Here is a 12,920-nt window from a genome sequence, read left to right as displayed (position 1 = left end):
AGGTATCTAGGTCCTTCAGATGAACTAATTACAAATTCAGTGCTAATCTCCACTTCCATAATTATTGCCAAATTTCAGGAAATAAAATGATTTCTTAATAATATGTATTACTTTATTGCAATGCTTGTATATTGCCGAAGCACTGCTGAAGTTATTTTATAACTCGAGGATCAAATTCATGTGACCTTGTTGAGATACTTAAAGGCTACAACAGGAGCTATTTGGTGGTTTACTGTTTTAGTGTTTGCCAAGAACTAAGTCTTATCCCCATTTTCTAATGGCCATTTTTCCAGTAGTTAAAAACCTGTTCATTTTCTAAATGTCTAAAATACATTTTCTTCACTGTTAAAAGATCAAAATGTCCTTCATTAAGGACAGGTATAAAGCATAGATGCAGGAAAAACCCACTTGAAGTCAGCATGTTGAAACTTGTTTTTTCTACAGGTCCTGGGGGGGAAAAGGTCTTGGCTTTGCTCACATCAGCATCTGCCTCTAGGCACTAGAGTCCTAATCCTCTAGGACTGACCCCAGCCCTTCTTCCCATGTTTAGGTGATTGGATCTCTCTGTCCTTCCCCAGCAGCTGCCCAGCACTGCAGGTCCTGCTGGCTGAGCCATTCTTGGTGAGGACAGTGGGTCTGAAGCAGAACTCTTGCAGTGGGGAGCAGGCAGAGTGCTGGGGTGGCATGAGACACACGGGGTTGTTCCTCTCTGTCCGTAAGGGATGCAGGGCCCCTGCACCATGGAGCACAAGGAAGAGTTGATCTCTCCTAAGGGGCCATGGTTGGAAGCTACTGCAGAGCCTCCCCAGGGTGCTCCTTCTTCCCTGAGCAGCTGGGGCAGGCAGGCAGGAGGAGAGAGAAATGCTTATAAGAAATATTAATTTCATTTCTTAGTTTAAAGTGGATATCTTATCCCAGCTCCCTGCTATGGTGAAATGAATTCCAGAAAAGGCTGTAGGGTGGAATACAGCCTCTTCACAGGCCCTTCTTTGGTGAGATGGAGCTTGGGCCATTCACATACATTAACAGACATTTACAGGGAACAATCAGAAAAACCTGAAATTGCAACCCAAGGCCAAGCGAAGAGACTGCCCTGTGCAGTGCTTTTTGAGACAGCCCATCATTTTCTCAGACTGCAGAGTGGCAGCAGGGGGGTGTCATAAGATGTGTAGGATTGCACTCATTCTGTGCAGGCACTGTTCTGCTCTGACATTTGTCAACTCTCAGTTTGTCATGCTACGAGTAAATTTGGTTTGCAAATGTTTCCCCTCAAGCACTGCAAGATGTATTTGCCACATAAGTTGTGTAACATTAGTTACCTCTTTGGAAATTCAATCTTTTTATTCTTGCTGATATTTTTTCTCCGTAGGTGACTGATGAAGAAAGTCACCCTTTCCAGCTAGCAGTTGAAAAATTAAAAGCCACATTATGGAAACTAAAAAGCAGGTATCTCAGACAGATCTCAGATTTTCCTGCTTTCCTTATTGTTTTGCAAGCAGCATATGTTCTCAGCATTGAAGTACTTGTACAGTTTCATCTCTGCAGATTTTCAGTCTTGTGACCCAGGTGGGTCCTACTATAGCAACAAGAGCTGATTTTATAATTTGGGCACTGTATCAAAATGCAGAGAAATTCCCTGTACTTTATGAAGGACTGTATTTTATGAAGAACAGTTCTTGTTTTTTAAGACCAAGTTTCTTTCTCTGTAGATTGCAATGAATTCAAGGTGTTGTAAACAAGATACTGTCCTGACCCTGAGAAGAGAGACTATGCTATTGTAACAACCTACTCAGATAATTAAAGAAACATGTGTAATGTGATTTTGTAGAGGTTTTTTCTTAGTTACAGCTAAGAAGAAAATGTCAACAAGTTAAAAAATCTAAAATGTAATTTTTCCAGAGTTTAGGAAACTTCATTTGTTCAAGACACTTAGCATGATCAGTGATTCTATGCTGATTGGGACTGCATAACCAGGGACAATATTGCTTGTCACATCCAATTTTTTCCACATTCTTCTCTGTACTTTAAACTGCTTTTCTTCCCAGTGGAAATGTTTGGTTTTGTGAATGTCCACAAAATAGTGCTTGCTAGTATTTCAGGCTAAAATGTTTTCTGATTTTATTGTCTTGATATTCATGATCTGCACACTTGATGGAAAATTATAAATGCACTCACAGCTCTTTGTGAAAGATCCAATAGTGGCAGCACAGGCAAAACAGTAAAACATTTCACCTAAGATGTGGTGATGATGGATGATAGTGATGTTTCAAAACATGAAGCAGATAGACTTCTTGTGTCCTCTTTCAAGACAGAAAACAAGGTTTAACAGCAGATAGAGCATATTGTTACAAGGAAGGTCACTTACAAAGCTCAGTTTCAAGGTGACAAATAAAAAACTGGGTATTTTGGATACAGACAAATGTGTGCAGAACTTTTTTTTTTCTTAGCTATATTGAAGTTGTTCTAATTATCTAATTGCTTGATCAGTGTGGTGCCTGTGTTTAGACACAGTCTGTGCCTTTGTCAGACCGTGGGAGCCTGAGCATTCAGACCCTTCCCATTTGATCCTAGCAGAGGGAAGCAGCTGGAATCCCTGCTGTCCCTTTGGCTGTCAGGACGGATCACAGACCAAATTAACTCTTTAGAGATCTTCACATGTTTCTTCTGCTTTCTGGAGATGGAAATGTTCTCATTAATAATATTATAGACTGGTTCTTTGGGTACATATAATACCATAAATAGCTGGAGGAACTAGGCTAGAAGAGCAATTGGGAAACTGCCATCCCACAGCAGCTGATTCTGTGAAAAAGAAATAATGCCTCAGTCTCTGTTTTCTGCTCAGGATATGTCAGAGGTCACCTACTCTAAAGATGATCTTAAGCAAGACAGGCTGTGTTTGAGATGCCATTGTTTTTTAATGTTATCTTTTTTCAGGTATTTTCCTCCTGTAGCTGGAATCAAAGGCAATACACTGAAAGTTCACTGCTTGAGAAGGTCTTGCACACAGTACCCATTAACACTCAAAGACATTGCACATGGCAGGGAAGGTAAATATCAGGGCCTCTCATAAGTAAACTTTTATTTCCTGGAGTTCCTTGGCAGTTATCTTTGCAAATAATGTAATTTGTGGGAATCATGAGTGGATTGAGAATTTGCAGTCCATGACATTTTCTAAATATTAAAAATGTTTAGAATGTGGAAACAAAACATGATTATTTAATTTCAAGTTTATCCCAAGCATGAAGTAATACAGCAACATCATGCTGCTACATTTAAAGTCTTCAAAGCTTGTGCTCTAGTTGTGCATATTACAATGTATTATGGACTGTATATTTTAATCAGAAAACTGAAAATGTTGAATCAGCTGATATTAAAATTTTGCTGAATGCTTTTAACGGGTAAAATGTTTTTCTCTATTCATGAGCTCTGTCTAAGCATATACATCTCTCAAGCATTTGATACACCTTTCTGTATATGCAGGTTGAGTGCTGAGGAGGCATTTAATTTTGACTTTGGGCTCTCTTTCAGATTATTTCTGTGTGCCTGTATTCATTGGATAGCATTTTCATACATTAACTATTAAAAAACCTTTTGAGGTCTGTAATGTATACTCAATTGACAGCATTGCATGGGGACTTCTTTTGCTTTGTTTTTGATTAAAATATTTGCAGAATTAATTCCCTGTCTGCTCCACTATTTAGGTTTGGTAAGAGGAAACTAGAACTGCAGAATTAACAGAATGCTGCCATAGAGGTTCCTATAGCAGGATTGTCTTGCTGTGGATCTCTGTGCTTTCGATAAATATTTTTATCCTGTATTTAGACAGTAAGTTTCCCTCCACCAAGTGATCTTTATTGCAAGCTGAACAGTCCCAGCTCTCACCCTCTCCCTGTATTCCCAGTCTCTCAGTCACTGGTGAGGCCCTTTTCTTGTTCATTATGTCCAGGCCTTGTACTGGCCAGCCCAGAGCCTGTGCCCCAGCACTGCATGTGTGTGACACCAGTGCTGTGCAGAGACACCTGTGGGGTTCAACATATTCATCTGACCTTGACAGGGACTGAACAGTGAAACAGCACCAGCAGCCCCTCTTGAGTAAGCTTTTCAGGCCTGTGAAAAACAAAGGTTGGTAATAAAACCCTACAGAAGACCTTCACAAAACTTGACTGTACTTGGCAGATGAAATGTCTTGTTAAAAAGAAAAAAATAATGTGATAGTGCTTTTTACTCCTCAGTGATGATCCCCCATTAAACACCAGCCTGTTGTTAAAGGAATTTGAATGTTAGAAATGAATAGAGAAGAAACAGAGAGACTTCAGAAAGCATTCCTTCACAAAAACCCCTTGCTGTTCCTTCATGTGTGCTGTCAAATGTTATGTGCTGTTCACATCCCACTGCATCAAAAAGGATAGAGCAGAACTGGGGATGTCAGAAACAAACAGCCTATCACACATGCCACTCCTTTATGGCAGGAACGTGGGTGGGTAAAATTGACAAGAGATTTTTAAAAACAGATTTTACCCAGATCTTGCACTGACTTCTACAATAATTTTCTAGAAGAGACATTTTTACTTTTTTCTATCTTTGACCTTTGTGTCAAAAATATTGCTGGTCACTAAAAGCTGAGGTGGATGCTTCTTTCCTGATGGCCTCAACTTAATTCAGGAGCTGCTAGGTTAAGCTTGACTAGAGAGCCCACCAAGGAAGTACATTGCAATATGTGTCCCTGGCACTGTCCCAGTATTTGTTCCTTTGCATAGCCTCATATGGATATGTTAAGTTACAACACATCATTTCCACTTATCAATGGAGCAATTAAGCCATGCTCAGGCTCTGCAAACTCTGCAGGCATGAAGTGGTTGCTTTTGGTATTGTTTTGGCCAGCAATAAATGCCAAAGCTACTTCCATTTCCTCCACAGTTGCCACCAGCTTCTCATAAAGAAGAGACAATTCTTTTACCTTGCCTAGCAGGGGTCTGTTACAACATAGTTCAGATAAAGAGTCCTAAGAATGCTCCAATAAACTCCTTAAGGAGAGGTAACTGGAAAATTCTCTATGTGGATTCCCCCAGTTTGGGAAATGGATATATGAGAAGGGCACACAGATTAAAAGGACAGGTTACTCTTTGCTTTAATTCTTAATGACCTGCTGAAATCTAGGCTTAGGAGAGAAGAGGCTCCCAAATTCTGCTTACATAATTCAGATTCACTACCATAAGCAGCCTTACAGTGTCATTTTATACAAAATAACCTAATTGGAGAGAAAGGGAACATCAGTTGTGTAGGATTCTACATACACTGAGAAGGATTATCAAGGATTTGGCCATCTGAATACAAAACTGAACATTCTTACTGCAGTTCCCTAGGAGAAGATTTCTGTTAAGAGGAAAGGTATTGTGTGTGTTTCAAATCTGGATCAGTTGACAGAGCCAGTTTATAACAGGGTACTTTGTGTGATGGCCTTCAGCAAAGAAGTGCCCACGGACACTGATGGAGTGTAGAAACACAGGTGGAATTACTGAAAGCAACTTTGCCCCTAGACAGCTTAATGAGAAAAGAGGAATGCTCCTGCTCTGTTCTCCCTAAACGAAGGAGTTCAAAAGAGGTTGCAGGAGCCCAACTGCCATATGTAAGCAGGTGCCTGGGTTAACTGTTCTGAGTTTAAATCCCCTGCACAGCATAATCTTGATATGTTCTGGTTAAAACAACTTTCTATCCAAACTAGATTCCAGTAATACTTCTGTTTGATTAAACAGACATTGAAGCATTTCACAAAGATGCATGAACCACCTGGAGATGTTCTCCATGAAGTTGTTCTTGTGATTGAAGCTACCAAACCAGAAAAGAAAAATAATCTCACTGAAGCTGTAGGCTAAATTCAAGAATAACAAATCACAAACTAGAAGGGCTGAGTGAAAAAAAAATAATGTAGTCTTCCTGAAGGTAAGCGTGACTGTGTGGGTGAAAGAGAAACAATTGCCAAATAAAAAATTCTGTTGTCAGTGATCACGAGATTGTGTAGTAGGGAGCACACAAAAAGAACTATTAACAACTGTTAACTTTTGTAAAAGTGTTTCTGCTTGGGCACATAATGTTCATCTTCCATAATTTTGGAGGGATGTAGTCTCCTATCTAACAGATGTACCAATTCTATCTGTGTGAAAATAGAGTAAAATTTTAATTTGTCTTCCTAATTCAGTAACTGTAAAGAGCAGTTGAAACTTCAATACTACACCTATTAATATTTTTGTTCTCAGTTCTGTAAGACTATTTAGGGCCTTTATTAATCATAATGCATTATAAACCACCAACCACAATAAATGTATGCTTTGCTTCTTGTATAATATTCATGTTAAAGTTGAAGGCTGCATTACATGAAAGCAAAGCTACTAGATTGGCTTGGATACCAAGCTGTAGGGGCTTAATCCAGCCTCTGCCAGGATGACTGAGAGGATTGCCATGTAACACGGCACAGCAGCAAGAGAGGAACCCCAGCTTCATTTTAGGAGCTCAAGGAACCACACACTTATTTATCCATTGTGTTTGCATCACATTTTCCCAGAAAGTATTCTGCTCCCAACAAAGCCATTGCCCAAATGGAAACCCTTCTCCAGTAAGCATTGTTTTGGTACAGTGAAGTTCACATGAAAGGTAAGGGCTACCCCTCCCACAGACTTCCTGCAATGTGTGCCTCAGGGCACAGGCCACATGTCTATGTAATACTCAGTATTTTATATCGGCTCTGTGGCTTTTAGCTCTTGGCTGCAAGTTCCATCTTTGGAACTAAAATGCCTTGATGAAAATTACTGTTGGCTGGTCACAACTCTGGAGCTCAACCCAGGGCCATAAATTCAGCAGCAGTGTATCCACTCACAGTCCAGTGATACAAATATGAAACCTACCTACATTTTGGCATGGGGAGTTACCAAGACAGAAATGGGTGAGCTCAGCTCCCTCAGCTGCAGGGCATCAAAGCCTGTCCCCACAGGATCCTCTGATATCCCTTCTGCTTTTGAGTCCATTTTGCAGGTCTTCATTTTGGCCTCCATTTTCTTAATATGAAAGAGATGAAGAATTTTCAGAGACGTTGCCCTTAGAGGTCCCACTCTTCAGCTTGTCCATCCATAAGAAGCTGTCTGGAGAGTTAATAATTTTCCCTGTGTTACTGGGTGATGTTCTGAACACAAGAAAAACAGGACAGTAACAGTCATTGCCTGCAAATCCACTCTCTTTTGAGACCTTACACTCAGAATTCTTGTTCATTTGAATTATTTTTTAACATTTCCCAGTATAATAAAAACTAAACTAAAATAAAAATACTTAGTGTTTACTAAAGGAAGTTGTTCCATAGCTCTCTGGAAAAAAAATGTTGTCTGTTTAGACTGCAGTTAGAAGTATAATACTTGAATTGCCAGCAGCACTGAATTTTAGAAAGATGTATTCTGATGAAAAATGAATTGTCCCTTTTATGTTACAATTCTTTGACAAATAAGGCAAATGGCAAAAAGTACTTTTGAGTTCGTACAGGGTACACCAAATGAAAAAACCAAAACAATGTAAAGCACAATTTCTCTCCTTATTCCTGAGGATTTGACAAGAAACACAGCTAAGCTTCATTGGGCTCAACGACCATTAAGGCCTTTTCCAACCCTGGTGATTCAGATAAGGTGAGACAGCCCACAGAAGAGGACAGGTCCATGGATTATGCTGAGGCAGCACAGGGACTTTACAGTGATCCCAAGTGAAAACCTTGCGGACTGCAGAGAAAGGAAGGAAAGCATTTGAGTCAAGGAAGTCACTCTGGTTACTGTAAATATAGGACTTGTTATTTTTATTTTCTTGGAATTGTTAATAAAGAAATAAGAAGAAAAAAACCTAGAGGAATTGAGAGAATGGAGAGAAGGGAGGTCACCTTGGGATTAATCACTGCAACACACTGAACACAGGCACACATCTCATCTTTGTAAGTGACTGAAGATTAAGATTTAACTCTGCATTACCAATCTACTGCTAATTTCTGAGCATTCTGAATTATTGACAGTATCCCTTAACTTCAGCATCTACTCCCTCAAGGCTGATTGTTCTTCCTTGTATTTGAAGAGGGCAGAACAGAAGCTGCAGGCCAAAACAAATCTATCTGGTTCCTGCCCTCACAGGTCCCACTGTACTAAGTTGTCAATACCTGAGACTTTCAGATATGTTACATCTTAAATCAGTGCCTTTCACAAAGTTAGAACAGAAGCCTAGTGCAACATTTTCATGCTTTCATGCAGTATCTTAAAGGTGATTTGGGCCTTCTGGGTGCTGGTCACATATGCCCATACACAATTAAAAAAAAACCCCAAAAAATCAGTACATTTAAATTTAAGGCCACTTACAGCTCTCATCCTTGACAGGCAGCAGGAACCACTAAGCCCTTGGAATTCAGGCCATTACAAGCACATCTCATTGTGTTTGGAGCTGACTGGCTTGTAAAAAGTTTAGGGCAGAAAACTTAATTGGTATTTTAGTATATGGCATTTCTCCCATTCTGGTATTTATACATATTCCTAGTTATGCTGAGACTGTCAATACATAAAATTAATTTTTTATTTCCCTTGTTGATTTTTTTTTTCATTTTAATTGCCTGACCATTTTTTATTCTTATGATCATTAATTGTGAAGACTGAGAAAACTATTTAAAATCAATTTTATGAGTCCAAGATAACAAGCAAACAAACATTCACAGTCTGAAACTCAAATCATATGTGATCAGTGTTGGCTTGCTCAGGAAATACAGATACACTTCTGCAATGAGAATGCCAGGATGGCAAATAACATTAATTTTTGAATTTGCATCCAATTTTCCAGGAATTTTATGCCCTTTTATAAGTAAGTTTAGCAGAAAGCTACACACATAGCCCACATTTTAGATTCAGATTAACAAAATTCCCATAAAAGGTGACTGTTAAGAGTCCCTCTTTGTGGATGAGGTTTTAGTCTGGAGAAATGCAGGTAGATCACTCCTCTCCATGTAACAGAAAACTGTTAACTGCATCACTGACCATTTTAGTATTTAGGTGAAGCTAGTCCTAAATTATTTAACAAGGAAATAAAACCAGCAGTCACAGTTAACTAAATTAAACAGCCATATAAAATGCAGGATGATTATATCCTTTAAACTCCTCTTCTGGAAAAATAACTCAAAAAGTAAGAATGACTACTAAAGGCAACCTTCAGAAGTCAAAGATGACATGAAACTTGTGGTTTTGTCCCAAGATGAGCAATAATGTCTGAGGAGCAGAGCACTGAAATGATGCATCAACTGGAATGAAAACTTCCACTTCAAAGGTCTGATATATCTAAAATAAATAAATACCATAATCTGTAAAATAAACCAGCACATTTTATAAAACTTCTTGTAAGGGGTTTACAAACTGGAGGATACACACAAAATAACTAGTCCAAAGAATTCCTTAAAAATTATAAATTATTTGCTACAGTTTCTTTAATGGAGATGGCAGGAGTAGGTCCCACATGAGTCCATATATAGCCCTTCTCTGGCCTTGTAGGAACAGTAGGGAAGGGAGATGACCGAGATTTGAAATATTCCGAAGGTGCATGACAAACAAATTCTAAATATTCCATTTTTCTTGGGAGATCTTCTTCTGGTCCTAAAAAAATAAATTTAAAGACAAAACTTAAAGGCATAAAACTAAATATGCTGAATAAAAATACGCCACAACATAAAGCCAACATTCCCTTACAGAATTTGCCTTTACAATCCATGACTTTCCTAGGAAGGTGGCCTCCTGTATTAGGTAGCTTCCTGTATTACCTTTAATTTTGTTGGGCTGGTCTTTCCCTCCATCCCATTTGAAGCATTCTGATATTTGAGTGAACACTGTAATTAATATATTTAAAATACATTCTATTTGTGTCCTGCCTGTTAGAAGGACTTCTCTGAATTACTAATTTTATCAGTAGCAGAACAGTCTCTATGCCAGTGCTTGCATGCTATGTATTTTGAATACCCAGTATAAAGATCAAGTAACTCAGGTCACTTTAAAAGAAACAACTTGGATGGTTTATCAGAATCAAAGTTACTATGGTTTAAACCTATCTATAGAGCAATAATTTAATCTTTAAAGCTGCACAACTGTAATTGTACCCACAAACACTCAGATAATCACAGTACAAGATAATCACACACTGCAATAGTGGTAATCACATTATATACACATGATAAATAAAAAGTGTTATTACAGTAAATGAGATGTTTACAAGATTAGAGTCTAAAATGTGGAACGTGCATAAAATACCTTGAGAAGCTAAAATGTTCATTTAAAGAATACAGCTCTGCATTAGCATAGGCACATCCAAGTAGCTGCAGAACGTGAAGGCTCAGAGATTACCTATGATATAGGATGCTGGGTCAAAACAGTCTTTGGGGCTGGCTTGTGTAGGAATGAGCCAGGTTAGTGCAGCACTCTTTTCACAGTATTGGTCCTGAATAAACCCTCGGATCTGAGCGTAGTATGTTCTTCCATCCTGCTCATCAACCACCGAAACAACATCTCCAATTTGGTAGTACACACCCTGGAAGACATACAAATGACACTGAAATCAAAATGTCTGATTTTTGTCAGCTTCACTTCACGTCTTAAGTATCACCACCCAAAATTATCCTAATCTATGCCAGTCTTGAAAGGCAGCTTCAATTCAGCCGCATGCAAAAGAATGGTGGCATAAGAAAGAAAGGTGTTTGTTTTTAAAACAGATAAAAAGAACACAAACAACCCCAAACAAGCCTATTCACAACAACACTGCAAAGTATCAGAGTAACAACATTCTACATAAGGAGGACAGAGGCTTTGACATAGTTATTGGGAATTTCTGATAAAAACAGAAGACAGTAATTCTTTTCTGAACTGGTCAACAGCAAACAAGAGATTCATCTGGAATGCCAGGCATGAAGCATCAGGTCCCTGGAGAGTATGGAATCTCAGGCCACCACTGGCTAGGCAGTCTCCCACTGCCTATCCTGACTTTTTTGGGGAGGAAAAGGGGGAAAAACATTCTGTTTGCTTGTACTGCTGGGAAACAAAAGCAAATGTCAGAACTTTAGAACACCAACACCTTGGCATGCTGGTAAAGCTGCTCTCAAGCATGAATGTGACAAGGCTCCCTCTTGCTTCACTGCAAGTGCCAACAGATCTTGCTCCCGGATGTTTGGGACTGTTTGCACCAGCTCTCAAACGGGAGCCAGCTGAGATTTTGGGCTACTGCAAGCCACCCCCTCTATGGGAAATATGTTCTGCACCTATGGCAGGAAACATCACACAAATCTAAATAATCATCTCCAGTCACTTGACCGCTGCACAGTGCAAGTGAAGTTTAAAAATGCTGACAGCAATAATTACAAAAAAAAAAGAAAGCACTTTTTCTTGGAAGAGAAGACCCTGGGACAATGGTAACTATTTAAACTAGGTAAACTTAAACTACCTGGCAAGATTTAACGGCAATAACTATGGCAAACCAAAATCCTACACAAGTGTTAGGCAAGGAAGAACAGTTTCTGTGATTATATCTCTAGTGCTTTCACTGTCCACGATAATTCTTGACACTGGAAACAGAAACAGGATAATCATTTTTGCAAATAGATTTGCATAAACCATACCTTATAAAAGATTGATTCTGCTGTAATTATAGTGGATACAGACTCAGGAGCCTTGATGGGCTAAGAAAAGAATATAGAAAATGAAAATTAAGAACATTGAAACAAATCAACCGTAAAGTTCCAGAGATTGTTTACAGATACATTATCTTCTAAGAAAACTAACAAACATTCTTAGGTTAAAGCTCAAAGCAACAGAGCTAGCGTTTTCATCCCCAGGATTTCATGTGGAGAAGCGAGTGCTGAACTCCCATGACCGCTTTCTGTTTCCACTCCTCCCGCGGGCTCCGTGTCCGCCCCAGCCCGGCCCAGGCTCCCGACCCAGGTTCCCGGCCCAGCCGCTCCGCCTTACGTTCTTCAGTTTGAAGATGTGCCTCCTGCCCTTGCCCTTGGTGGAAACCTTCTTCTCGGCGGCGGGCGCAGACTTGTACTTGGTGTTCCTGAGGCGCGCCGAGCGCCGGTGGATCTCCTGCTTGCTCTGCGGGAAACAGCACGATGAACACGAGGGGGACGGCCCGAACACCCCGGCCCCGGCCCCGCCCAGCCCCGCCCGGCCCCGGCGGCTGCATCGCCCTCGCCCTCGGCCTCCTCACCTGCTTCCCACCACCGCCGCCTCCGCCGCCGCCGCCGCCGCTGCCGCCACCGTTGCTGTGCTGGGCGGCGGCCGCCGAGGTGGTGGCGAAGGCGGCGGGGGGCGGCGGCGCCGAGCGGGCCGTGCAGTTGTTGCACAGGATCTCGCCCTGCCCGCCCTTCTTCCACATGGAGGAGGACGTGCTGCGGCACACGCTGCAGGTGGGCTTCAGCCCCAGCGGCATCCTGAGGCCGGCGCGGGGCCCGCGGGCCCGACAGCGAGCGGCGGGAGCGCGGCGCCCACAGCGGCCCCGGCGCCGGCCCCTTCCCGGCGGCGGCGGATGTGGCTGCGGCGGGGCCGGCAGCGGCGGGGCCGGGCCTGCCCTCTGCTGGCGGCGGCCGGGCCGCGGCCCGGGACAAACGGAGCCCGGCCCGCTCCGGGCCGCTCTCGCCTCGAGCCGAGCCGTGGCACAGAGAGCGGGGCCCCGTCGGTCCCGGTGAGGGACGGAGGCCCCATGGTGCAGCTGGGGCTGGTCAGCCCGGGGAAGGGCGAGTGGAGACCTCGCAGCACCTTCCAGTGTCTGAAGGGAACCTACAGGGAAGCCTGAGGGACTCTGTCAGGGGCAGCAGTGACAGAACAGGACGGGGAGAATGGGTACAAACTGAAAGACGGAGCATTTATATTAGATGTTAGGAA

The 12,920-nt window shown here is 41.6% G+C and overlaps 1 protein-coding gene across 1 annotated transcript; it reads right to left on the bottom strand.

The window, feature by feature from the left end:
* Nucleotides 1-7,813: 7,813 nt before the first annotated feature.
* On the bottom strand, nucleotides 7,814-12,563 carry GATAD1 (GATA zinc finger domain containing 1). The gene is made up of 5 exons (XM_064704293.1): nucleotides 12,247-12,563; nucleotides 12,006-12,131; nucleotides 11,657-11,716; nucleotides 10,392-10,575; nucleotides 7,814-9,650 (listed from the first exon to the last, which is right to left on the bottom strand). Exons 1-5 carry the CDS (start codon nucleotides 12,466-12,468, stop codon nucleotides 9,460-9,462), a joined length of 783 nt encoding a protein of 260 aa, XP_064560363.1. The 5' UTR covers nucleotides 12,469-12,563; the 3' UTR covers nucleotides 7,814-9,459.
* Between the last annotated feature and the right edge of the window lie 357 nt (nucleotides 12,564-12,920).

The sequence above is a fragment of the Zonotrichia leucophrys genome, chromosome 2 (genome assembly GCF_028769735.1).
Source record: "Zonotrichia leucophrys gambelii isolate GWCS_2022_RI chromosome 2, RI_Zleu_2.0, whole genome shotgun sequence".
Lineage (NCBI taxonomy): Eukaryota > Metazoa > Chordata > Aves > Passeriformes > Passerellidae > Zonotrichia > Zonotrichia leucophrys.
The sequence above is the reverse complement of the archived record's forward strand: the minus strand, read 5'-3'. Positions and strand labels throughout refer to the sequence as shown.